Source organism: Melospiza georgiana, chromosome 16, assembly GCF_028018845.1.
Source record: "Melospiza georgiana isolate bMelGeo1 chromosome 16, bMelGeo1.pri, whole genome shotgun sequence".
In the NCBI taxonomy this organism is placed as follows: Eukaryota; Metazoa; Chordata; class Aves; order Passeriformes; family Passerellidae; genus Melospiza; species Melospiza georgiana.
In genome coordinates, this window is record NC_080445.1 from 8,921,709 (window position 1) to 8,949,245 (window position 27,537).

Consider the following 27,537-nt stretch of genomic DNA (forward strand, 5'->3'; position numbering starts at 1 on the left):
CCGTTCGCCTCTGGTGTAACGCCGGCCCGGGAGCACGGCCTGCTCTGAACAGACTGGTCTGAACTGGAAATACACCTCTCCCAAAGGCTCTGCAACTGAGAGGATGGGTGCTTTTCTATAAATATTGCACCAGAAGGAATCTGTCCATAACTCAGATAACTTTAACTGAGAAAGGAGACAAAAACTATTCTACTTTCTTGTCAGGCATTCAGCAAAATAACTATATTCTCAGTTCAGATGTTCAACAGAAGTAAATGGAAACAAACTATCATAAAACTATGAAGAGGAAACTAAATAAGGCACTTAAAAATTGGGTTAATAGCATTTGCAGTTCTGTCATTACCCAAGAATGTTTTTATTATCAGATAAGTTGCAGAAAATAAACCACATGCTATTGTAGTATCTTGCCAGTAATTAAAACAAATTATACATTGTTCACATGTTTGGAACAAAGGACATTTTACTTCAACACTTTAAGCAAATTTTTGAGGATAGTATGACTACACAGATTATGACAGAGGTACAGCTGAGGTTTTTAATATTTCTCATCTTGAAATATTTGTAAAACACAGTAAAATTTCTCAGATTTCAGAGGAAGCTGAGAGCCTCTCATCCAATTCTGAAACAGCACCCTAACAAATGCCAGGGGCTCAGAGGCACTACCAGAGGCACTACTGTACACAAACAACAAATATTCTTTAAAAAAGGAAACTTTAATCACTGTGACTGCCTTGTTTGCAAGAAGAACAAGAACACTTGTCTATTTCTAAATTAGCGGAGAAGGAGAAATTATTTCATGCATTTATTTTTAGTTTGCTGATTAATAATTAATAACTGGCGGATCTTTGTGGTGCTAGGATTCATGGGCTGGCTATTTCAATGAGAAGGCCACACTGATTCTTCCACGAAAACTAAGTGGGGAAAAATTTATCCACTGAAAGTTCTGGTAAGGTTGTAACACCTTATCTTTTGGCAATTAACTTCTGTTGGGAAAAAATACTTGCTTTTCTTAGAAAATTAAATAACTCACCACACCACCCACTCTATGGATGGAACAAGAACTGGTCAGCAATTGTCATTACAAACTACTGAACTGCTTTTTTTGTTCAAATGAATTACTGACACCCATAAAATATGACAAACATTTTAGAATATCATATAGAAATATTGCTGTCACTGAAGAACAAGTATTTAACAGCAATAAAGCCTTTTTCTGTCTCTTTAAAGATGTTATATAGTTCTCTGCAATCTGTATATGCAGAATCAGATTTTCACATGCTTAAGCAAGAAACAGATTCTCACTACTTTAAAAACCTTCTGATATCTCAAACTGACACTTTTTTATGAAACTGTCAAATGCTCATTAACAGCACTGGTTTTTTAAGCAGAGCAGAATGCAGCAGCTCTCTCAGCCTTGGCACACAGCAGTGACACTCCCAGTGACCCTGGCAAGCCTGGCTGTGGCTCTCAGCTTTGTCACCAGGGCTTCTCCTTGCTGCTGCCTGCAGTCTCTTAGGTCAAGGTGCAAGTAAATTCCAGCTTAGCCTAATACCACAATTATGATCAAAAGATACTAGGGCACCAAAAAGAAGATGCCAGCCTGTGCTGTCACTAACCTCCCTCCTTGAGGGGCTCGGCCACCAGCTGAGGATGAAGCCCAGCCTGGATGCCAGGAGTGGCTGCATCACTTTGGCCCAGCCTTCCGAGGGAGCTGTCAAACCGTGAGACAGAGCCACGTCTGTGGAAAGACAAGAACAGGAAAATTAGGAACAGAGGTAGGGCTGTTGAGACAAGCACTATTAGCAACACAAGGATTCAAGAGGAAATATACCACAGTGGAAAGTTACATAATCCTGAAATGAGCAAAGCCCAGTGACCTCTAGTGAGTTGGCAGTGCCGCCACATCAACAGAGCAGTGACCCTGAGCGGATGCCCAAAGCTTTCTTGATGTTTCTTTGGGCGCCAGACTTCATGTGCTTTGTCAAGGGGTGGGGATACACTAATGCCTAACCCAGTGGGTTCTTAGAAGGTTGTTTCTTTTTTTTCAAGCTGTGTACATCTGACTTGGGGAATAGCTAATGATGCCCAAGGCACCCAGAGAAAGCACAGAGAGGTCAGACATGTCTGTTAAAATAAGCACACAGCAGATTTCTGAAATATCTCCAGAGAGGGAGACTCCAACAGCCTCTCTGGACAATCAGTCCCAGAGCTCGGTCTCTCTCAGGGAAGAAGTTCTTCCTCGTGCTCAGGTGGAACTGTCCGGGCATCAGTTCCTGAGCAGAGCCCGGTCCCTGCTCTGAGCCCTCCCTGAAGGAACCGTCACGCTTTGTGCGTGTTTTACCCCAGATTGTGGGCGTTTTATCCGGGTTTCTGTGTGTTTTACCCGCGTTTCAGTGCGCGTTTGACCCCCGGCAGCGCTCCGGACCCGCCTCACGGCCGCTGCTTTAAAGGAGGCGGGCGCGGGGCGTTACGACAGCCGGCTTTGCGGCAGCGCGCTGCTTTGCGGCGCGCGGCGGTGCCTGACGGCAGAAGGAGCGGAGCGGGAGGAGGGAGGACAACAAAGGCCAGAGGGGCCGCGGCGGCGGCGGGCGCGGGGCGGCGGGGCCGGCGCAGGTGAGGCGGCCCGGGGGGCACGGCCGGGCCCCCGGCAGCGCGGGGCTGCTGCGGCAGCCAAGGGCCGGCCCCGCGCGGCACGGCCCGTCCCGCGGCCGGAATTGCGGCCGCCTCGGCCCGGGACGGCCGGAGCCCCGCAGCGCTCCGGGGCCGGGGGGCCGGCTGGGGAGGGAAGGGAAGGGTCGGGCTGGAAGCGCCCCGGGAGCCTCGGGACAGGGAGGGCAAAGCGCGGGCACGCGTGGATAGTGTCACCCTTACTGTTTACAGTTATCGTTTTAATTGCGAATAAACCGCTGCTATCAACCACATGCGAAAGTAACGAACTCTAGAGTTGTAAAACTTGATGAACTTGATGTTGTAGGCAGCATAAATTTTGGGTAGCTAGAATTCGTGTGAATAAATATTTCTGCTTAAAGGAAAAAGTAAAACTTCTTTCGAGGTTAAAAACAATGCAGAGGTAAATGTAGTGCCATGTAATGTGTTCTATGGTTATTGTGTTTAACATTAAGTACAAAAGAGCCCGAAGGAGGGGAGTCTAATGAATGCAGCACGGAGTTGGAGAGTAAAATGCTTCATTGCTAACTATTGTTTTTCTGGTCCTGAGCTTTATGTTTCTTTCTGTTTCTGTAAAGCTAAATTGAGGATTAGCAGAAGTGCTAGTAAGTTATTTTAATAATTCAAAGCTCTGTTTAAATGCTACATACTGTGTGCTTAATACAGGTGTGTCGTGTATAGGTTGTCTTAACCAATGGAAAAACAGTGAATATGCAGCTCAGTTGTCACAGCCAAGTTCAGTTGCACCTGTTGTGTATTTACAGTTGAGCTGTTCTTGCCCCCTGGATTTGCTTTCTAGGAGAGTGCACTGCAAGTTTGGGGGTACTGTTGTATGTGAGCAGCTGTGTGACTCCAGCTAATGCCATGGACTTCAAGGTGTTTCTCCTCAGACTGGTTCTTCTGTGCTGTGGGTCACGAGGAGCATTCCTGTGTTAAAAAGGAGTTAAGGCCTTGGCCATAGGCAGAATTAAATTTAACATAATTAATGCAAGTTCACTAACAGAGCCGTAGTGGAATTCTTAAGACCACTCTGATTCTTCTCTATCTTGCTTTAAAGGTTATTTAAAGCATGCTTTTTGTTTTTGCCTCTTAGCAGGTGGGAAGAATGAAAGGAAGGGGGGATGAAAGGATGTTGAACCTTTTTGTTTGGATGTATGATGGAAGGAAACAGGACGGAGAACCTCTGCAATAGATCCTTGGGATGGCTTCAGAGACAAGAGAATGATGCTAAGCCATGGCTCTGGAAGCTTTCTGATTGCTTTTCTGCTGCTGAGAAGGCTTTGCCTTGTAGTGCAAAAACGGTAATTTCTGCCTGCCCTGAGGGAGTGCTGGGGCTGGGGGCTGACTCCAGGGGTGTTACTGACTGAGGGGGTGGGAGGGAAGGAGGAGGGGGCAGCAGCTGCCAAGGTGAGTACAAAACCTGCCTGGGGGTTTGGGGCCTTGGGTTGTGTTCACAGCTCACAGCTGTGGTGGTGAGAAGGGACAAGCTGCTCTGCTTGTCAGGCTTTCCTCTCCACAGCTGTTTGGGGCCATGCAGCTGGCTGCCCAAAAGGTGGGTGAGGAGCTTCTGGGGAGCTCTGCCAAGTTATTGCTGAAGAGCAGAGTGGGGAGGTCATGCTTCCAATTCATCTGTTTAGTTTGGAGGCAAATTTAGCTCTCTGAATTATTATTATTATTATGTAGTAGCTGCAGCAATTGTGGATACTGTTCTTCACAAGGTCCTACTTTTCCCTTGTTTCCATTTCTTTAAGTGTTCCTTTAATGTACATGATTCTATGCATTTAAGATGCAAAGGGCTGTGGATTAGAAGGAGTAGTGCAACACAATTAGGTACTTGAGCAAGTGAGCTCCAACTGCTAAGAAACACTCTTCAGACTCATTTAATCTGCCTAAGTGAAGACATAAGAGAAATGGGTGAGCATTTGCTGTTTTCATGTGTTGAGGATTAGGAAGGACGCTGCCATAAAATCTGGAATTTAGGATATAAATCAGTTCCAGACAGATTTTTGGCTGAGTTTATCTACATGAAATGTAGCATCAAGTAGAGAGGAATGAGTAATTAATTATTCATTCATGTATAGTAGGAAATGCAATAAATTCAATTTGAAAAATAGAAGTTGGTCAGAAGTTTTGTAGCAATGTTCCGTCCAGGTTAACTCTGCTGACCTTGGCTATTCTGTGCTTCTTTTAACCTTGCTTGGTTTTCACTGCTGGCATTTTAAAAAACTTTCTCTTTTAGTTTGTGCCTTTGTGTTTACATCTTGATATCTGAAATCAGAATAGACAAGAACCACTTAGTTGTTGTGAGACTGTAGCCTTCTTTGCCCTCTGCTATATTACCTGCTTGATGTTATTTCTAATTTTTAAGTCATATTCTTTTAATACATTGCTTTCACAATTTGAATAACATTTTTACATCTTTATTTGAGCTAAAATACGATGACTTATGGATCTGCAACTTGTGGCTCTCTTAGAGTTAGCGTAACAGTTTTCTGCTTTTTTGATTCTGTTTTGTGGACTCCTTGCTGTTTGGTTTATAGCTCTCTGGGTTTGTTGCTTCCAAAGTCCACTGATACCAGTATTCCTAGGGCTGGCACATGTAACTGGCATGGTTCTCTTTAACATTTTACATGTTCAGTCAGCAAGGTAATAGTAGTCATAAAGATAGCACTTTAAATCTAAAATCATAATAGTCTAAAAATACCTGCTTCTTATCCTATAAAATTGTTTTATTCATGTACCTGAATGTAATTGAGCTTTTATTTTCCAGAAAGATTACATGGAGAACAAGAAAGCTGCTGTAGAGTTGAAGGATGCTCCATCTCCTCATGCCGGCTCTAAATTGTTTCCAGCAGTGCCACTTCCCGATGTTCATCCTCTTCAGCAACAGCAACTTCAGCTTTCCCCTGGCCCCAAAGTAAGCTGCTGTGCTCATGGCTCTGACTCTTCTTGCACTCCACAAATGCATTGTGGTGGTGGTGGAGGTGGGAACCTGATTCACCCTGGCACAATATTAGACTCAAAAAGCACTGGGACGATAACTTGTCAAGTAGGGTCGGGATTTGCTTATCAGTCTGCATCTTCACTGAAGAACCCTCCAGCTAGAAGCAATTTGGCAGGAATTCCCAGTGAGTTCTCTGGTATGTGTGTAGAAAACAGTGTATCTTCCTGTCAGCATCTGGCCTGTTGTGGAAAACTCCATTTCCAGCCGTGTCACGGTAACGTGCACAAGCTGCATCAGTTCCCAGCCCTGCCGAGCTGCCCATCCTCCTCTGGCTATTTCCCCTGTCCCGAGTTCACCGCGGGGGCTGCGGGGCACTTGGACGAGCACGGGTCACAGCCGGAGCTGCCGCCACGCGTGTGCGCCAACCCTCTGCACCTAAACGTGGTGCCCCCTGTGTGTCTGAAGGGCTCTCACTACTGCACTGACTGCTTGAGCAAGGTTTGTACACCCCGCCTTTCTCCTTCCTTACTCTGCTGCGTGGTTCGTGTCAAAAGTGTGTAGCTTGAGTGAAACAACAGCTCCTGTGGGTGCAGCTTGCATCCCCCTTGGTTGTGCAGACAGCCTTTTGGAAGCTGAGCTCTTCCTGAGGTGACATTCAGCGCAATGGGAAGACCAAAAGAGCTATCACAATGTTCTTGTAATGTACTTGAGTGGAGTTTTTACTTCTTTCAAATCCAGTCATCTCCTCTTTACAGCTCCAATTAAACTGTTCTATTGTAGGGACTCTGGGAAAAGGCTAACAGCAGTTAAGATGTACCCTTGGGCAGCTGATCAATAAAGAGCCATTTGTAAGTCAGGCAATGCATCTTATGCCTCAAGGATATTCTAGTCTTGGTTTGGTGTGATAGATCTTAGTTCAGTCTTCCCAAATTTGTAATTTATACTTTAGTACCAATTTAGTAAAATTCAGAACTATTATTAGGAATTTCTAGTGAAATAATAAACTCAGCTTTGCAATATCTGTTACTTAAACTTCTAAGTTTAAGTTTCCAATATAAAAGTGAGTTATATTTAGTTCATTTTAATGAACTAATTGGTCAATTCAATATATTTGGAATTAACACACCCTCTACTCTCCATGTGCAGGTTTTGTATACTAGGTCTCTGGTTTTTGTTGGTTTTTTTAAAGGATGCATATTAGTACTACTTAAAGGTGGCATGTCTTGATATGTTGAGTTTAGTAGAATCTATCCTTGCATTTGGAAATCTAAAGATGAATATGCTGAGATAGAAGCTTCCTTCATGCCATCATACTGTTGTTAATTAGCATTGCAAAGGACATCTGAACTGGCATTTGTTGCAGAAAGGGAACTGAGTGTTTGTAGCATGGAATAGCATGCGTTAATATTGTATACTAAATAAACATGTATTCTGAAAAATTGTCCCAACAGCCAACCAGGAACAGCCTAGTTGATGCTGCTAAAATCTGGCCAAATATTCCTCCTCCAAGTGCACAGACTGCACCTGTTCCTATCCCAATCTGTAATGGCTGTGGAACCAAAGGAGCAGGAAATGAGAAGAGTTTGATACTGGCAAGCAGCCTTGGCAAATCACCACAGAAATATGGTAAACCACATTTGTTTGAAACTTCCATTTAGTGGATGTTCTCCTTTTAGCTACTGTTACACAGCAAGAGTTCTCTTAAATTGCACTATTATCTGGAAACTTCTATAAAGTCACAGAAGACTAAGCAGTAAAAAAGTACCTTGTGTCTGTTTTGAAAATTCATTACTTGGTTTTACATATTTTGACTTCTTAGCTGATTTACTGTATTGTTTACATAGAGTTTTGATTTTACTATTATTATTTTTACTGTTTTAAGAACTAGAAAAAGAAATTCTGCTGACTTAATTTCTTTACACATCACCAAAACAAAATATCTTCAGCCATATTTGTAAAGTATTTTCATAGTCTAGTGTCTATTGTCACTCTACATGCAGTAAAGGTGTAACATTTATAATTCTCAAGTTCTCCTAAGAGGAAAACACTGTGTGAAATAATTTCTTGGGCTTTCTGCAATGTTAGTACTGCTTCAACTACAAAATCATATCTAGTATAAAGTTACAAACTTTAAAGTCACAGAATATTAAGAAATTGAGAGTTTTACTGTTACTTCAAAACTACATCCATTTTAAGGTGAGACACATCAATCAAGTGTCTTTTACCAAATGCCATTCCAGTGAATCTTTTGGGTAACCAACCAACAAACAAATGATGGTCAGGTGTGCCTTATTTTAAATTCTCAGCTAACATTAATTTGTAGCTTGTTTTTGAACTGTGAGGATTCTGTGTTGTTTCTCATATTTCTTATCAAGTTGTTTTGTGGGGATGGAATGGTTATATAATGTTAGTTCAAATTTAAATCTATTTTCAGAGTGCTGAAACACCAGCTTAGCCTGCAGTAGCAAAAATTCCATAGCTCACTCTCCTGAGCTGTAGGATACTTTGTTAGTTCTGTATTGCCTTGATTTTCTCTAATCCCCATCATGGTACTGGTCATGTCATCCAGTTTTGTTTAGATTTCTTATCTAATCCACAATGTAAATTTGAACAGCTTCCATGTTTTGCTTCTGTTACTGATACAGCACCAAGTATTGCACAACTTCAGACAGTTTTTTTGTGACATTTGGTAATTTTTTTAAAACACATTACTTGATTGTTTGAGAGCTTAAAAGTGAAGTCAGAGATGTCGTGCATCTTTATCCTAATCTGACAGCGACTAAATTAAATTTTTGTTTAAGACTGATTGTTGGATTCCTTAAGAGAGTAAAACTGAACTTGCATTCCTGGGAATGTTGTTCATAAAACTTCTCATGTGCAAAGATCATACTGTGCTAAGTTCAATGTTTTCAGTATTTGGAAATAAAAATGAGCTGTGTTCTTACACCTGCACAGGGTCCCCAGAAGTTGCAGTAACAGGCCAGGTTCTGGAAAATTTGCCCCCTATTGGAGTCTTCTGGGACATTGAGAACTGCTCAGTTCCCAGTGGCCGTTCAGCTGTGGCAGTTGTGCAGAGGATTCGGGAGAAGTTTTTTAAAGGTCACAGAGAGGCAGAATTCATCTGTGTGTGTGACATCAGTAAAGAAAATAAAGAAGTCATTGAGGAGCTAAACAACTGCCAGGTATCCAGCCAGCACCAGCTTGGTGTTCTTGCTTGAGAGTTTGTGTACTTTGAGTGTGCCAAGATTAATTCACATTCATTAGAGCTTTATTTGCTTCTGTGGGGTTAGTGCATCTTCAGTTTATGGATGGGCTCTCTAATAATGATTTCTTTTTGCTGCTGTGATAGTTTTTAAAAGTGCATCTGCCTTCTGTTTTCTGTAGGTAACTGGTTTAGCTTTAGTTTTAGTTTTCACTAGTGTGTTTATCTCATCCAGTAAAATGTGGTGGTGGAGTTTTTGTTGTCCTTCAAATCTGTGATCAAATTATTAACCTAAAAGAGCTATGGTTCTGTGAAATTAACTTTTTTACTCTGTTGGTGAGTACTGTGCTGATTGGTAAGGACACCTGTAGGTTAGTGCTGTTGTTTGGAGTACCTTTACAGTAAATATATTTTCCATTGATACCTTCTGTTTCTTGGTATTTTTTTATAACTTTTTGTGTTGATTTCTATGCCAGAAATTTCTGCCCTCGAAATTAGATATGTTAACAAGTTGACAGTTTTTTGGGATGTTTTTGAGGTGTATGAGTTGTGATCCTTAATGCAAAGCAGCAGAAGTCACCCCAAAGACATTGCTGAACAACTAGGCTTGAAGTTTAGTGCTTACACCTCTATGTATTCTATTCTGTGCATGTGTGCATTAATTTACCTAAATTAAGAGTGCGTGCAAGAGCTTGTATTTTAACTTTTTTTTAAATTCCATTGAAGTAAGCACAGTTCATATTGAAGCTTTTTTTCAGAGTGTATTTATGTATTTCCACAGGTGACTGTTGCACACATCAATGCTACAGCCAAGAATGCTGCTGATGACAAACTCAGACAGAGTCTGAGGAGATTTGCTGATACACACACTGCACCTGCCACTGTGGTTCTTGTGTCAAGTAAGTGTTTTTGGTACTCAGCTACAGTGCTGGCTTCAGGTCCTCTCTTCCATGGTATTTTTACATATGGCACTATTTTGATTTCCAAGGGTGGTGTTTCAGCTTTAACTGACCTGTTGAAGAATTCTTAATGTCAGTGGCAGCAAAGGAAGAGCAGGGACAGTAAGATGAGAACTTGGCTCAGTTCAGTCACTGTTATGATTTGCTGCCTTTTTTGAATATCAGTAGGTGTGTGTGTGACTACTGTCTAAAGTTAGCTTCAGCAGGAAGCTCATAAATTAAAACTCATGGAGTTATATATATGGTCTGAGCAAAATGTATGTTGTTAATTCTCATAGCAGCATATTCTATATTATATATCGATTAAATCTGCAATCCATTCAGCTGTTGAAGCTAAATGAGTGTTTGCTATAGAAATACCCAGTACCAGTCCAGTGCCCTGCTGATGAATTGCTACAAGCTGCTGTTCAAAGGAAGCCCTTGTCTTTAGACTGAATGTGAACTGCTGATTTAAATAATGGCTGAGAAGCCTTTTAGCTGTTGGTGCTTCTTCACTGGAAATTTCCAATGAGAAATACAACTGTTGAGTGAGATTTATGGGTTTTTCCTCCAATTATATGTTTTAGATTTTTCAAGTGTTTCCTTGCCTGTTTCATTTCCCCCCCTCCAGCGGATGTGAACTTTGCTTTGGAGCTGAGTGACCTGAGACATCGCCATGGTTTCCGAATAATTTTGGTACATAAAAACCAAGCTTCAGAAGCACTCTTACATCATGCCCATGAACTTATTTGTTTTGAAGAATTTATTTCAGACTTGCCACCGAGGTTACCACTGAAAATGCCGGTAAATATTTTAGTTCTTGGTGCAGCAGACATTTTCAAGTGTCAAATTGCAGTTTTTGTTGTAATTTAGGAGGAGAGCAGGCTGAAATTACGTGTGTGTTGTGATGGGGAATGTCTCCTGTGTATTTGGCCACTGTCTGTATGTCATTTGCTACCATGTGAATGTTTGCTTTCTGCTTTGAGGCAGAAAGAGTGAAATACTAAATGTGAAAGTAGTTAACTAAAAAGTGAAATAATAAAGGCACATTCTTACTAATAACTATTTTACCAGATAGTGATCTTACTTGCTTTTCTTTGCCTTGCAGAAAGTTTAAGTAAGAACTTAGTTGCGAATTAAGACATATTAGTGATGCATTAAGTTTTGAGTGATTGTGCCTTTTTTTGGGTTTTTGCCTTCCTTGGTGATTGCCTCTGGATATGTTGTGGTGTCTTTGTACAGCACTCATGACTTTTTCTTTCTTGAAATACTTCCTGACCTATGCATGCTTTCACATGCATGTATAGAATATATAGGTTATTGGATAGTTAACAATGGTGCTTTCTCATCTAGAGAATTGATAGGGACTCTGTAGTGTATTCTGACTTTATATTGGAGATGGAATTTTGAGGATCTATCCTGGTCTGAGAGATTTTCAAACAAATTGAGTGCTGCAAAAGGGATGACTTGGTGATGGGATAGGGGTGGTGGGAGGGAGGGCATGGTCACCAGAACCAGTGTTAGAACTATTGCTTTTGAACCAGAGGGTGTTCTGGCATCATCAAATTTAAACCTTCCATCCTTTTGACAGGCCTGTCATACACTGTTATATGTCTATAATCTGCCAACAAACAGAGACAGCAAAAGTGTCAGCAATCGCCTGCGGCGTCTGTCAGACAACTGTGGGGGGAAGGTGCTGAGCATCTCTGGCAGCAGCGCCATTCTGCGCTTCCTGAACCAGGAGAGTGCGGAGCGGGCGCGCAAGCGAATGGAAAATGAGGATGTTTTTGGAAACAGGATTGTAGTGTCTTTCACTCCCAAAAACAAAGAACTCAATGAAACAAAAAGCTCCAGCTTTGTGGGGACTGACAAGGTCAAGTCTCCCAAAAAAGTTAACAAGAACACGAAGTTGTGCCTCCTCAACAAAGATTCAAATGATCAGTCTGCTGGTACCAAAGGCTCTGCTGGGAGGGGATTCCAGATTCATGGATCTGTCATCAAACCCACAAATGTCAAAAGTTTACAGGTATTGTTGTTCTGCCTTGTTCCCTATTCTTGCTTTTCCTTGTGTTCTGAGGATTGCTTCTCTTACTGCTTTAACTTGTCGGTCCTAATAAATGAATAACTGTAATGTGTGGTGACATTCCTGAATGAGAGCTGTGTTCATCTGCTTGGGAAACACAGGCAGTTAATGTGAGGGTGGTTGTTGTCCCCCTTCCCTGCCACGTTTTTGTCAGTTTGGAAATACTGCTGGTACTTGCTCTCAAATTCTAGCCACTTTTGACTTCTGCAGTGGTGATAGGTAACATCTAGAGTGATCCATTTTGCTTGTTTTAAGAGAGGTAGGGTTAGACCTATAGTGTAGCAAAACATTTCAACTAATTAGCACTTTACTGTCTTCTGCCACAGAAAATCAAAAATTCCTTGTTATGAAATACCAATGAAAAGAAAGAAAAAATGGTCAGCCATCTAGCCTTTCATCAGAAAGAAGGCCTCTGGCAAGGGATGAGTGGTGCTTTGATGCTGACCTTTTTTATCTGTTTCACATAGGAGCTGTGCCGCCTCGAATCAAAGAATGTCAGTAGAAATACTGAAAACCAGCAAGAACGTTTAAGAGAACAAATTCCTTCTCCTCAGAGTAACTCAAATGCAGCAATTTCTGTGTCTCTGGCAACCAAAAAAATGGGAGCAGGAGAATCATCTTCCAAAAATAGTCAGAAGTAAGTTTAGGAATAAAAAAAGATGTAGACATTAGTAACATATTTTTTTAATGTAAATTCTGCAACATGATGTTTTTTCTTTTTCTTATATATATTTGTAATAGAAAAGAGACTTCTGCTTCCAGGAGCATTACCAATTCCCCTGTAGATAAAAAAGATAAAGATGAAACTGTATTTCAGGTCAGCTATCCTTCTGCTTTCAGTAAGTTGACGGCCTCAAGACAACTCAGTCCTTTACTCATGTCTCAGAGTTGCTGGTCATCTCGGTAAGTGTCTCTCTGTTTGTCTTGGGAGGGGAAGTGAGACTTCATCAGTGTATACATTAATTATTCACAGCTTATTTGCTTGTGCTGGAATTTGTTTTGCCTTCACATGTGTACTGGGAACATCCCTTTTAGGTCAAGTGCATAAATACAGCATTTGTGCCTATTATCTGATTTTGAGATGTATATATTGGAGTTGTGCAGTTCCTTCAGCTCATAAATATTTTTATTTTACCCAGGAGTATGTCTCCCAACCTTTCAAATAGATCATCTCCACTCACATTCAATGTAGTGAATCATACCGGTGGTACAGACTGCCCTGATCCCTTTGCAAATGGTGCAGACATTCAGATCAGCAACATAGATTACAGATTGTCCAGAAAAGAGTTGCAGCAAAACTTACAAGAAATCTTCTCAAGACATGGCAAGGTAAAGGTTCAAATTCTTTTATTAAATCTGTGTTTATATAGTTCCTGTATATGTATTTAGGGGTGTGGTTTTAGGTTCAGGTGAGCAGGAAGAGAAAGGTTTTGGAGCAGGACTTTTAATCTTTGTTAAAAGGATGGATTGTGGTTTTGGTTTTTTTTCATTAAAGACAGATAACCACTTGTACTAGGTTTTTAATTTGTGTGTGGTCTTCATAGATCTGATATTCTGAAGTTTTTAATATAAAATTCTTACTAAGTGGCACATTAGTATGTAGGGATGAGACTTAAGCTTTAACAGGATAACCTTTTTGAGCTGTAGAGCTGAATTCCTAATGTCAGCTTAAAAATCACAGTAAAAACTGTTTTGAGTCAGAAGCAATCAAAAGCAGGGGAAGTGTGAATTGGTAAAAAGGAATTATGGAAGGTGAGGTCAGTTGTCCTGTTTTGGTCTGATCTGTGGATGGCATTTTTCTGGCATAATCTTTACATTGAAAGATGATGCTCGTGTTAATGAAGCACCATGGATTTGCCTTAGTCCAGGATCACTGCCTGGCTGTTGTTTGCATTGCCCTCGTGGCTGTGGTTCATCACACTCCCTTCCCTATTCTTGTTGGCTCTTGACCATAGCAAGACTCTGCTCTGGTGGTGATATGTTTTGGTGTAAATGTATGAGGTATTTTCTTCCCCACAGGTAAAAAGTGTGGAGCTCAGTCCCCACACAGACTACCAGCTGAAGGCTATGGTTCAGATGGAGAATCTGCAAGAAGCTATCACTGCTGTCAACAGTCTGCACAGACACAAAATTGGCAGTAAGAGGATCCAGGTCTCATTAGCAACGGGAGCTGCTAGTAAATCACTCTCTCTGCTTAGGTAATAAGCACTTTGGCATCTTCTTAATTGTCCTAGCATGTATTAGTAGCTGAGAGATTATTTAAAATACTGCTTAAAGGGATAATAGGGAAGTAAAGTGAAATCTGATGTGTGACCTGATGAATGTGTTAAATACAACTAGGCCGGTTTTTAGTTTGGCATTTCTGCACTGCTTATATTCTAAGTTCCATCTGAAGACTCTAGATCTCTGTTTAAGAGGGTTTAATAGCTGTGCTACTATTCTTGCTAATACTGATATACCTTTAGCTTAATTTGTGCAGCTGAGTTAAGATTACACTGGGCATCTTTATTTCTTTTGTCTTCCAAGAAAATGTGTATGAATTCAGTTTTTGAGGGTGGGTACACAGTTGGAAACACCAACAGCATTTCATTTGCTACCTGGAACGTGATACAACTTAAGAGTACTGATGCTTGTGAGAATACATTTAGGGGTTTTTTTTTCTTACTGAAAGAAAGCATTAGGAAAGAAGCTGTCATCATTTTTTCACAGAATGAAACTATTCTACACTTATGTGCTACTTGTCATTGTATAACTTAGAGCTTTATTTCATTCTAGCCTGTTCAAAGTTTGTCATGTCATGACCAGGCTGGTAACTGCTAATGCTGCAGCTTTGTTGAATTCTATAGATGCTCAGATTTTATCACCACCTATGAAAGATGCAACTCCTTCAGAGACATGACCTGATGAATTAGCAGAAATGTTACTACTTGTGCTCCCTGATCTAAAATGACAACTTTGGTACTGCTGGAATGGAAGGGAACACACTTTGTCCTGTTTTATGTATAGTTCATGAACTGCTTCTGTAAATATCTTGCTAATTTAGGCTAGAGTCTAATAACAGCATTAATTTTGTGCTAATGCTGCAAAACTTCTCTTACAGCTCAGAAGCAATGTCCATTCTGCAGGATGCACCTGCTTTTTGCTTGCCTGTGTTCAAATTCGTAGAGATCTATGAAAAAAAGTAAGTTCCTGGTGATTTCCTCTTCAGTGCTTCTAAAAAAAGAATCTGATCATGTATGATTGTTTGCAGTGACTTAGATTAGCAGAGTGGAGAATTATGAATTTTTGTTCTTAGGTGCTGCAGCATATTTTGTACCCAGAGGCAATCATGGCAAAACTGTGTTGCCATCTTCTTGCAGGGGTTCCACACTGTTGTCTCCTTATCACAAAAGTTTCACACCTTCTTGGTGTTTCTCATGGGCTGCTCCTCAGAACACTGACTCTTTCATCTTCACACAGCAGCCACTGACTCCAGTTCCCTTCTCACCCAGCCACCCCACTCTTTTCTAGCACTCTGCTTCTCATTGCTTACAGCTGTGGCCTGGTAAAGTCAGGCCTGTTCCTATTCTTTGATAATTGGCCCAGCTGTAACTCCTTAGGGATGAGATTACTTTTTACGCTATCTTTATTTTCTTATATTCTATCCCCCTACAAAACTGGCCTTTTTTAGGGGGGTTTACTTTCAGTATTTTGCTCAGTTCTTCTGCACTGATTGAATAGGTTAGTTACCTTAACATTCTGCATTTAATTGTTTCTTGCATATTCCTGTTTATTAAAAGGCAGATGACAGCATTGCCTTAGCTGCCTTTATAAATGCCTTTCTTTCAATGTCTCCCTGTCAGGTTTGGCCGTAAGCTGATCGTGTCAGACCTGTACAGACTGACGGACACCGTGGCCATCCGTGACCAGGGCAGTGGCAGGCTCGTGTGCCTCCTGCCCAGCAGCCAGGCCAGGCAGAGCCCCCTGGGATCCTCCCAGTCACACGATGGCTCCTCAGCAAACTGTAGCCCAATAATATTTGAGGAGTTGGAATATCACGAGCCTGTTTGTAAGCAGCATTGCCTGAATAAAGACTTTATGTAAGCTGTGTATAAAATATTATAAATATTTCAAATATTTGAACAGCGTTTATAGTGAACCTGTCTATTAAAGTTGAGGTGTGTGTTCTCATAATGTGCTCTAATCACTCCTCATATGTTTACAAGTATAAGGCAGAAAGCAGTGAGATGGGCCAGGGGATTTTCTAGGCAGTTCTCTTGGGTTGGTGTGTCCAGGTAAGATGATTGTGTTCTAGCACAGCTGCCAGGATTGAGCACATCTTTAATGGAAGCTGGAAGGTTCCCTGCATTCCTCTGGTTTTGTAGGAAGGTTACATATACCAGAGACTTCTATTACCTGAATTTCATTGTGTAATTGTTGCTGATTTTGTCCTCCAGCTATATTTAGTGAGTGATTCATAGGGAGTTGCAGGTTTTTTGTTTAATTCAACAGCTACCAGGTTGTGCTAGTAGAGCAGTTATTAGGTGATTATTGTTAACTGCCTGGTATGTGCTGCTAAAATATAATGTGAAAGTTTTATTAGGTAATAAAAATATGGTCTTCTAAATGTTACTTCTGGAAATTTGCTGTAGCTGTATTCTTTTGGGGGAAAAATTATGAACGTTGGTTGTACTGTACTACAAGTGCTATTGTCACTAGTAGCAGTATATTATGTGCATATAGTATTATGTTTAATATCTATGTGAGCACAGATATTATGTTAAAGCATAAAAACCTGAACCTCTTATTTTTGCAGTGAACATGAGTTTGATCCAGATTCTTATAGAATTCCTTTTGTGGTTTTGTCTCTGAAGACATTTGCTCCCCAAGTTCACAGTCTTCTACAGACACATGAGGGTACTGTGCCTTTACTAAGGTAAAGTATTTTAATTTCTGTTTTAAGTAAGGTCTGATAGGTTGAAGACATAAAACTTTTTAGGAATTACCTGTTGTATATACACTCAGTTCTTACATAAAATGGTATTCTTTAGAGCAGATGAATACACTATGAAGTGATCACTTTAAAAAATCTTGTTTAGCAACAACAGCACTTTTTTAAAATATGTATTTCATGAAGTTTTATGACAATTATTATAGTGATATTTTAGTGTATAATGGAAGCTTTTTTTTGCCTCCATAGTTTTCCTGATTGTTACATGTCAGAGTTCAATGATCTTGAAATGGTGCCAGAAGGTCAAGGTGGTGTTCCCTTAGAACATCTGATTACCTGTGTTCCTGGAGTTAACATTGCCACTGCCCAAAATGGCATTAAAGTTATCAAATGGATACATAACAAACCACCACCTCCTACTGCAGGTAAGTATTCCTGCTTAAAACTTTTTCTCTTCACTTATATTTTATGGTAAAAAATTAAGCTAATAAGTTCTGCTAATAAAATAAACATGTATAAGTGTTTAAACTTATGAGGAGAAACTTTCAGCTTGAATGTTCATACTTTTCTCCTATGCTGTAGCTTCAATCTGTAAGTAAAGTTCAGTGTTTAGTGGAAGAGTACTTGTGGAAGGTACAATAATATGACTTTTTTGTTTGTAGATCCTTGGCTCCTGCGTTCCAAGAGCCCTGTAGGTAATCCCCAGCTCATTCAGTTCAGTCGAGAAGTGATAGATCTGCTAAAAAGCCAACCATCCTGTGTCATCCCTGTCAGCAAGTTCATCCCAACCTACCATCACCACTTTGCCAAGCAATGCAGAGTGTCTGACTATGGCTATTCCAAATTAATGGAGCTGCTGGAAGCCGTGCCTCATGTGCTGCAGGTGGGTGATGTGCTGCTGGCCACTCTGGCCTGGGGAATTATGGCTGCAGCCATCTGAATTCCTGGTTACTGTTGTAGAATAGGTGCTGGACAGCACCTAGTGCCCCTTGAAGGAGCTGGTTGATTCAACCTTGATGGGTGTGTTCTTTTTTGAAATGCTGTTTCTGTGCCCACCCTTTCAAAACAACTTCTGGGAAAACCTCAGGAATAAAGTTTGAAGCTGCTTTTCACCTATGGCTGGTGCTTGGGTAAAAGTTTTCAATTGTGCCGTGTGCAGCATAAGAACACTGCAAATGCTGAGTGCTCATGATTTAGGCTGAGATTTGTTGCCTGTGGCTTGAAGGGATTTCTGTGAGAAATTCTCACAGAACCTTATTACAAAACCCCTGTGGTCACACTCACTTACGACTTTGAACAGTAGTTGGTTGTAGGATTTTTAAATAACCAGCACAAATGTGCAGAACTTGCAGTAGCACTCATGGATGAATTTTTGAATTTCTCAAAGTAGTTCTTGGCACAGAAAGTGAGGGGCCTCATGAGGCTCCATTCCAGATGCTGTCTCTATTACGTTATTTTTCTAGCCTACCTATACTAATACTGGCTTTTAAATACTGAGGGTGCTGGATGTGAGTGACCAAATCTGGTTTTCTTTCAGATTCTGGGCATGGGTTCCAAGCGCTTGTTAACGCTGACACACAGAGCTCAGGTGAAACGCTTCACTCAAGATTTACTGAAGCTGCTCAAGTCCCAGGCCAGCAAGCAAGTTATTGTGAGGGAATTCTTGCAGGCTTACCACTGGTAAGTTACCCTAATGAAACTGTGCAGGGCCTGTCTGTTAATGGTGATTTTAATACCTAGTGCAAGAGGAGCCAGCACATAAAATCTCAAAATAAAACTGTGGTGATTACAGTGCCTTTTTATTGCTATGTGGAAGTTCACACTTCCAATGAAAACAAAAATTAAAAGCTCTCTGCCATATTTTATTTCTTCCTTTAGTACTTTAGGTTCATTTAACTTCATTGGGATTGGAAATAGGTTATTGTATTTCATTAGTTCTCTTCAAAGCCATGACTGCAGCATTGAATTTAAGCAAGTAGGTCATGGCACATTAACATGAACAGTAAAGGGAAGACTTAGTGTAGGCTTTCTTCAGAAGGAAATATAAAATGAATAGACTAACGGCCAGGAGTTACTTTTACTACTTTAATTGGATCTAGCAGTGGCAGAAATTGGGAGTAGTGCCTATCTGCAAGCATCCTGAAAAGTAGGGTTTTATTTGGCTTCTTTGAACTACCAAGATTGATGTTTTCTTTAATAGGAAGATAGAAAGTAATAGTTATGTGCTTTAAACAAACCATGGCATCTTAGGGTGAACCTGTGAATCTACCTTTACACGTGTGCTGTTGTAAATCATGTGCCAACAGCTCCTTTTTGGGAGTGCACTCCCCTATTTCCACTCTTGGCAAAAATACATTATTGGTTGTTTATAAATCTACTTAATGTAGAGCCAGCACTGGCCACTTGTTGAATAAGAATGTTTGAAGTGTTCTTGCTTCTGAGAGATTTTGGTTAGAGAAGTGATAAGAGTAAAACACATTTTAATACATTACACAGTACTGGGAAGCTTTAATATGATGTTTTCCAGGAGATGGTCTCTACCTTCTCTTGAGACCTGTTCTTGTTTAAAAGAGATATGTTATAATATGGCTGTAACTATTAAGCAAACACAGAGAATACTCTGTAGAAGTGCAGCCAGCTGGAGCTGTATACACAGCACAATTACATGTTCCTAAAGCACTTAAAACCACTGGCTGGTGTGTACAGCTCTTTGTTACACTGATTGCTCACATGACAGTAAATCTTAGAATGGATTTCTAGTTTCCCTTTGTTTTCCGGGATGGTACTGCCAATGTGGAAATTGTCCCTATGTTTTTTAGGATTTGAGGTTTGCTTTCTCAGCTCACCGAAAAATATATTTTTTGCCTCCACAGCATGCATTAATACTTATATTAACACACAATTTTTTGAAACTTTCAGGTGTTTCTCTAAGGATTGGGATGTTACTGAGTATGGAGTGTGTGAACTGGCTGATATTATATCAGAAATTCCAGACACAACCATCTGTTTGTCACAGCAAGACAATGAAATGGTGATTTGTATTCCTAAAAGAGGTATGTCCATGGAAGTTTCTTAGTTTCTTGTGCAGTTTCTAATAGATTGTTCTTTGACTGTTCTAAAGCTTTAGTAACTCAAATGTGTAGGAGTGACTTGGATTTTTGTATAATGGTGTTTCTACTTTTATAACTAAGTTGCTAAGTTCTAGCAAATCAAGATTGTCATTCTTTGAACACTTAAAATAGAGCAGGAAAACAGGTGGCAGAAAACAAAAAATAATGCTACTACTTCTGCATGTAGTTGTACTGTCTGTGGAATGATTAGGCAGTGAATTGTTTTCATACAGGACAAAGTGCCAACATATTTGGCCATTTAAAAAGGCCACTTCTAAAGGCCTGATAACCTGATTATTTTGGACTTTTAAACATGTAAGCCTAATAAAGGTCTCAGTGGTAGAAGAGTGACTTGGCATAATACATGATCATGCTGAAAACCAGCCATTGTTTGCTTATTGTATTCTATTGCATTTCATAAGCATGTTGGAATGTAGCTCTTGCTTTTTATTTTTTATTTTAGAGCGTACCCAGGAGGAAATTGAAAGAACCAAGCAGTTTTCCAAGGAGGTGGTGGATCTGCTGCGGCACCAGCCCCATTTCCGAATGCCCTTCAATAAATTTATTCCATGTTACCACCACCACTTTGGGCGCCAGTGCAAACTCGCTTACTATGGGTTTACAAAACTACTTGAACTCTTTGAAGCCATACCAGATGTCTTACTTGTAAGTTCCAAATGATAAGCTGGTCTGAAGCATTTTTCTGGAGTATATGCAACTGTTTCAGCTGGGTTTATATTTCTCATGAACTTTAGTGTGAGTTATAAACTCTGCACCAGTCATGTTAAGACAGCTGTTTTTAAGAAAATCTTAATGCTATTTTGCTAAAATGGTCCATGGTTTTGAGCACATTCAGGAGGCTGTTTGTTAACAAATTCAAACAAAATTCAGTGTCTCAAAGTTGGAGCTAAGTTTTATTATAATTGTGTTCAATTTGCTTTAAAATAAACAGTTTTGCTGCTTGTTTTATTATTTCAGACGATACACAGTTTTGCTTGCTGTACAAACAGCTTTTGAGGTGCTGAGTCCTGATGCTCATGAAATCCTGCAGGCCCTGAGTTTGAGCTACAGCTCACACATTGCTGAGGTGATTGATGCAGTCTGGATGAACCAAGTGTCTCTTGTGCTCTGTAGGTGCTGGAGTGTGGGGAGGAGAAGATCCTGGCGCTGACAGAGGTGGAGCAGGTGAAGGCAGTGGCTGCCCAGCTGGTGAAGCTGCTGCGGGCACAGAAGGACAATGCCCTGCTGCTGGCGGAGCTGCTGCCCGAGTACAGCCGCACCTTCGGCTACGCCCTGCGCCTGCACGACTTCGACGTCAGCTCCGTGCCAGCCCTCATGCAGAAACTCTGCCACGTGGTGAAGGTAACCCTCGGCCCTGGCTGCTGTCCCTCTGCAGCCTGGGGGGGTTGTGTTGTCATTGTTGTATTTTCTGAGAAATCCCTTTGCCAGGATTTCTTCCCCTGGGAAGATGAGAAGCCTCAGAGAAAAAACAAACCAATATTATCTCATTTGGTGCTCCTGTGTTTGCTGCTTTGGAATGTGGTCTGGAGATTGTTTGCCAACTGGTCATTGTTTGATTGGTGTCATGTGAATTGTTTTTACTTAATGACCAATCCCCATCAGTTGTGTCGGACTCTGAGGAGTCAGGCATGAGTTTTTCATCATCATTCTTTGTTGCCTTCTGTCTGTATCCTTTCTGTATTCTTTAGTATAGTTTTAGTATAGTATTCTTAAATATAATATCATAAAATAATAAATTAGCCTTCTAAGAACATGGAGTCATATTCACTCATCTCTCACCTCATCCTGGGGACCCCTACAAATGCCACAGTTGTCTTAAGGAGTTCTCTGAGGATGTGGCTCAGTACCTGTAATGAAACATTGTTTCCAGAGTGCAGCATAAAGTCAGGAAGGGGAAATTCCAAAAGGGTTTTTAATGAAGCTTCTGTATTCTTACAATGTTCTCTTTGCTCCTTCGTAACCTTGCAGCATTTTCTGGGAATACTCATGTTTCTTTAACAAATAATTAAAAGATTCTATTCTAGTACTTATTTTAACAGTACAAATTGTTTTTTCCCCCCACCTGACTCCTACCTGTGAAAAGGTTTTTTGATAACTGTAGTAGTTTTCAGTCTTCTAATGCTTTCAGTTCCTTTACTTTTTTAGCTGTGGTTTGAGACTTTGACTCTGAACATAAATACATAGGTGGTCTTCTGTGGCAGTGGAAAAGAGAGGTTACAGCTACATGGGTGTGGGCACATTGCTTTAGTTGCTCCACTTTTGTTGGCTTAGCAGCTGGTGTTTGGCTGGAGCTCAGTCAGGACCAGCTGGCTTGTAACAAAGAGTAAAATCATACCTGCCAGTGGACAGAAACTGCTGCACAGCTGTACAAGTTTTGTGTATTTAAAGTAAATATTTACATGGAATAGGGTGCTTGATTTTGTGTGTCCTTTGCTAGGGGAATATCAGGTACAGCTGTGCTCAAATAAACCCCAGCTATACATTTTATTTTTAATTCAGTCTCTTTTGTGTTCTTAACTTCTTTCCCAATTAATTTTTCCAGGTGGTTGACACAGAATCTGGCAAGCAAATTCAGCTGATAAATAGAAAATCTCTGCGGACTCTGACTGCCCAGCTGCTGGTCTTGCTGATGTCCTGGGATGGAACATCCTTGCTCTCAGTTGAGCAGCTTAAGCAACATTATGAAGCAGTCCACAGTACTTCACTTAATCCATGTGAATATGGATTTATGACCTTAACTGAACTCCTGAAGAGTCTGCCTTACTTGGTTGAGGTCTGTGATCTCTTGCTTTTCTGATATGTTTGAAAAGCCATTGTGCCTAGAGGCTCTGGAAGTGTGTGCTCTAATTCTTTCTCATTTTTTTTCTTTTTCTGTTTTGCTAGGTTTTTACCAATGGTGCAGCAGAAGAATATGTCAAGCTTACAAATCTGTATGTTTTTGCAAAGAATGTGAGGTCCTTACTTCACACCTACCATTATCAGCAGATTTTTCTTCATGAGTTCCCAGTAGCATACAGCAAATACACAGGAGAAGTGCTGCAGCCTAAAGCATATGGATGCAATAATTTAGAAGAGCTCTTGGGAGCAATTCCACAGGTGTGAAGAACTCAGTTTTGCACTATTACATTGAGATTTCTGTATGAATTAAAAGCAGTTACACAACCACAGTTCTGTTAGTTGGGGTGACTTACTGGAATAATTACCTTCTTCAGAGAGGCTTATACCACTTGTATTTTTAACACACTGCTGAGAAATCAGGAGAAGAAAATCAACCAGCACATGTGTTTTGGAGAAATTGTGCTTAAGAACTGTTCCTAGTAAGGCTGTAAACATCCCTGGCATCTCTGAGTGAGAGAATTGATTTTCTGTCTGTGTGAGTGAATGGTTGTACAGTACTGAACCTTCATTTTGATCAGAGTGCATTATTTGGTTGGGAGTGAATTCTGGGACCTTGTCACAAGTGCCATGTTCTTGTCATCCACATATCCTAAGTGCTCTGGGATAATTCTGTGACATAGTTTGTGGCTAGAGTATTTCCTTCAAGTAGGCCAATCTTTCTGAAGAGTGACAAAGAATTTTTCAGTTCCACGTTTAAACATTTAGTTTCATTTATGTTTATTTAGTGTACTTTCTGGAACTATAGTTTGCCTTTGGTATCAGTTACTTTGAGCCTTTACTTGAGTAGTGTAGTACAAATTAGCAATGTGCTTTAGGTTACTGTTGGAAATCATGTCAGTGCAAAGCTGGGTGAAAGGCAGTGAGCAAATGAGCTTAGCATGGGCTGATGTTCAACTCTGCTTCCTTCTTAACAGGTGGTCTGGATTAAAGGACATGGCCATAAGAGAATTGTAGTCCTGAAGAATGATATGAAAAGTAAGCCATTGCCATTTTGAGCAATATCTTGGTTTTCTTTTATGTTTTTTAAGAGGCAGCTTGAGTTAACTAACCAAATGAACTTCCCTTTTTGTAGCTCGTTTTAGCTCACCTAGCTTTCCCCCTGCTGATCATGTAGATGATCATGGAAATCAACTTGCTGACAATAATGGACATATTATGGAGACCCAAGGATCCACTTCCTCAATGGAACTAAATCTAGGAGGGCCTAGCAATGGTAATGCAAAGTTGGTTTATATAAGGAATTTATTGTCTTAGGGGAAATAAGCAGAATAATTGAAGCAGCACGGGGAAAGGTGAGTTAGTAAATCTGAACTTGGGTAAATATGCAATTTGGCTTGAAAGCTTGTTGAACTTGTCTGAGTTTGTGGTTGGGCTTGTGTTCTGAGCTGCTGGTCTATAAATGTGTATATAGGGAGAGAGCTTCTGGGTATTGCTTCCCAGGGATTTGGTGGAAATTTAAGTCTATGGACATGAAGCTAATGAGGGATGAGGGTCAGCAGCAGCTTCTGCTAGCATTGCTTTCTCTATTCTGATGAGAATTTACTTAGATGCTCTTGATGCAGCAAATAAATCTGAGATTAATTAGAATTAATTAAATTAGATTGGTGTTAGCATTTCAAACAGAGCATAGTTCTGAAATCCTCGGGTTTGCATCTGGAGACTTTACATTTACCTGTGACAGTAGTGACGCCTTCACAGCTTACAGATGCTCTGAAAGATGTTCCCTTGTCTCTGTAGTTTCTAATCAAACCGAGCAGGAACTTCTTTGCCTCACAAACACATCTCCTGTTGATCTCCTGTGTGAGCCAGTCCCTTCCTGCCTGCCATCCCCCCAGCTGAGACCTGACCCTGTGGTTCTTGAGTCTGCAGACCTCATCCAGTTTGAGGAACGCCCTGCACCCCTCCCAGGTAAGACTTTGCCTCCCTTTGTTGCTTCAAATCAGGCTGATGAATTCTCTTTGAGTATTTTATTGTGTAACAGCAGAGAAATTGTGTTTTAAAAAAAAACAAAACAAAACAGCATCAGTAAATTGAGTTGTCTTCTTTCTTTTAGAGATAATGATTTTAACAGAAGAAGAAAAGCAGACAATTGTTACCACAGCTCAAGAAAAGCTGATCTCTGGTTCTGTGGTGTCTGACACCACAGAGAATGCTTCAGTGCCTCCCTGTCAGTCCTCTGAAACCCAAGTAAACAAAGAAGCAACGGACAGCCCAGCCAAAAAGCAACACAAAAACAAGGTCAAATTGGCAGCAAACTTCTCACTTGCACCTGTAACCAAGCTTTAACTCTTTCTTTTTAGTGTGAAGGACAAACACCTATGGACTGTGCACAAAGTAAAGCTGTTTGCTAGCCCATGTGTATTTTAATGGAAAACCTAGAGGAATTAATTTGTATTTAATGTATTCTGTGAAAATTTTGTTCCTTTTACACTGAACACAGCTGTTAGCAGAGCAGATTTTTTTCTATTATTTTGAAAAAAAATCTGGCATTTGTTAAATTATTCTTAAATTTTACAGTTTTTCATAAACGTGTTCAGTAAAAGCAAAATATTAATCCAACAAACACGGAACAGATTTTATTTTCTTTAAGCCTTGTTGGTGATGTAATCATACATGTAGCATATTGTATTCTATAGGCTGTTGCTTACTGGTATTGTTTCAGACAGTATTAATGAAATGCATGATTTGTCTTTCAAAAGCCTGTTGAGAAATTTTAACTCGCTGACCGGGGATGGCAAGAGTGAGGGGAGCTGACTGTCCTCCCGAGGGGAAACTTGTTCTCTGACCTCTCAGGTGACTTGTAGCTGCATGGGAAATGCTTGTTAAAGATGTCTGTAGGAGGCTGTGGGTCTTGTGTAAAACTTGTTTTAAATGTGTTTTTGCTGTAGCTTTCAGTTCATTGTGGAGCTTTCTAGGACACTGATGCTTTACCCTTCCCTCATATTGAGTTTGTCTGGCATGGGTTTGGTTAAGGGAAAGACTGTCTTGATGTCATGAGTGTAAGATACAGACACACACATTTTCATTGTGTCTAGAAATGAAGTGAGGAAGATTCTGAAATATGCATCTAATGCATAAATTACAGATAATGGAGCAGGTCTTATTAAAATGGCTGGTGATGGAAGGCATTGAGGCTATTTCCACCTGTAAGGAAAGTTCTAGCTACATGTGGAAATGCTAAGGTTGTTCTGCTTAACCTTGTTTTCTCTTTTTAAGCATGTTCAGTAAATGGGAAGCTCCTTTGATGATGTGCTGTCTTTTAGCTGTGTCTGTTTTTATTCTGAGACTTACTCCTAGTGTTGGCAGCTTTTTGAATTCGTGGTATCTTGTGTTGGCTTTTGCAAGGGCCAGCTTTGGGAGGGAGGCTGAGTCAGTGGATGACCTTAACTCTAGTGAGCAGAACTGTCCAGGTGTGAGACTTTCTACCCATTCTGGGTAACCATGGCATTTACAATGGGTTGTATTTGCCAGGCAGCAAATAAATGCTTGTAGTATTGAAAGAACCTATACTAGAAGTTTTCCACTGGCCAACTGAGTTTTTTTTAGAGGGATTCTATTGTAATTTGCAGGAGATGGAACACAGGCTCTAATTTTTCAGCCAGCAGCAGGAAATGCCACTGAACAATGGCTATGGACAGATTTTTACTAGTCAGATTTTGTTATAAAATCTTTTATATTTAGGCAAGTATTACCAGTAGTGAGTTTATAGCCATTGTGAGTGCAAAGAAACACTGGGAAGTTTTTCTGAGCATTATGGCACAGTATTTTTGAGTCCACAGTAAACCTCTACAGACATACTGTTATGGAAGAAGAAATTTAGAAGTAAGTTTTCTTGGAATGTTTTTAGTGAGTTAAATGCAAGAAAGTCTGCTTTCACCTTACCTTTAATAAGGTTGACAGTGGTCAGTCTAGATCTTTGTTTCAGGAGAGCATGCATTGGAGGAGAGACCTCTCTGGAATGGTATTTTCATGAGATGCAGCTACAAGTCATTTGGAGCACTAAAGAAAACCAGGTTTTTGCTTCAGAGGAAAATATGGTGTTTATCCAAGTAATGTGGTGGTTATACCACCTATGGAGGTCAGCATATCTTATCTGGATTCATGTGTGATTCTGCTGAAATTGCTGTTTGAAAGTAATAGAATAATACTTTTGAGAAGTTGTGTTCATAGTGTAACAAAATAGCTAATTGAATTGCAATATATTTTTTTATCCAAAGGGTTAAATGAATGATGTGACTTACAGATTTAAAAGCATTGCAACCATGAAATTCTTTAATTTAGCAAATAAATGTACTACTTCAGATTCATGTTTGTTTAAAAGAAAAAATGTCACTGAAGCCCTCAATTTATGCACTATTTTTTCCTTGGAATGGGCGAGAGAAGAAAGACTTCTTTTCTTAGCTGTCTACTTTGTTTGGACATTTTCTTTTGTGGCTCAAGTGCTGTTTTGTGTGTTGGGACCAAACAGTTGTCAATAAAATTTTCAAGCAAGCATAACTCTTGTCCTTGTCTCAAAACCTGTGGGGGGGGAAAAACCAAACAAAAAACAAACCAACCTCTAGAATACTTAACGTGCTGTGTCATGGTAAATTTAATTATTGAGACAGAACAGAGCTGGGGTTTAGTGAGGACTAAAGAAACGTAAATTGTGGAGGTTGAAGCTTTTCCCAGATTTTGCAATTGAGCTGTTTGCAGATGCAGTCAGTGTCTCTCACTGCTCTCCATGCAAGGTCATTTGTAGGGT

At 40.3% G+C, this 27,537-nt stretch overlaps 1 protein-coding gene across 2 annotated transcripts; it reads left to right on the top strand.

The window, feature by feature from the left end:
- The first annotated feature begins 2,556 nt into the window (after positions 1 to 2,556).
- MARF1 (meiosis regulator and mRNA stability factor 1) lies at positions 2,557 to 27,290 on the top strand. 2 transcript variants are annotated; one of them, XM_058035516.1, is made up of 27 exons: positions 2,557 to 2,613; positions 3,761 to 3,968; positions 5,438 to 6,109; positions 7,063 to 7,237; positions 8,567 to 8,793; positions 9,595 to 9,712; positions 10,383 to 10,555; positions 11,343 to 11,777; positions 12,302 to 12,471; positions 12,576 to 12,737; positions 12,974 to 13,163; positions 13,854 to 14,032; positions 14,935 to 15,015; positions 15,677 to 15,913; positions 16,630 to 16,749; positions 17,014 to 17,189; positions 17,427 to 17,647; positions 18,302 to 18,444; positions 19,684 to 19,817; positions 20,338 to 20,540; positions 21,009 to 21,236; positions 22,438 to 22,668; positions 22,779 to 22,991; positions 23,708 to 23,768; positions 23,866 to 24,006; positions 24,531 to 24,701; positions 24,847 to 27,290. In XM_058035516.1, the coding sequence occupies exons 2-27, from the start codon at positions 3,822 to 3,824 to the stop codon at positions 25,077 to 25,079; spliced, it is 5,241 nt and encodes a 1,746-aa protein (XP_057891499.1). In that variant the 5' UTR covers positions 2,557 to 2,613; positions 3,761 to 3,821; the 3' UTR covers positions 25,080 to 27,290. The 2 variants fall into 2 exon arrangements, with proteins under 2 accessions (XP_057891499.1, XP_057891500.1); XM_058035517.1 differs by having other exon boundaries at positions 24,603 to 24,701.
- Positions 27,291 to 27,537: the final 247 nt, after the last annotated feature.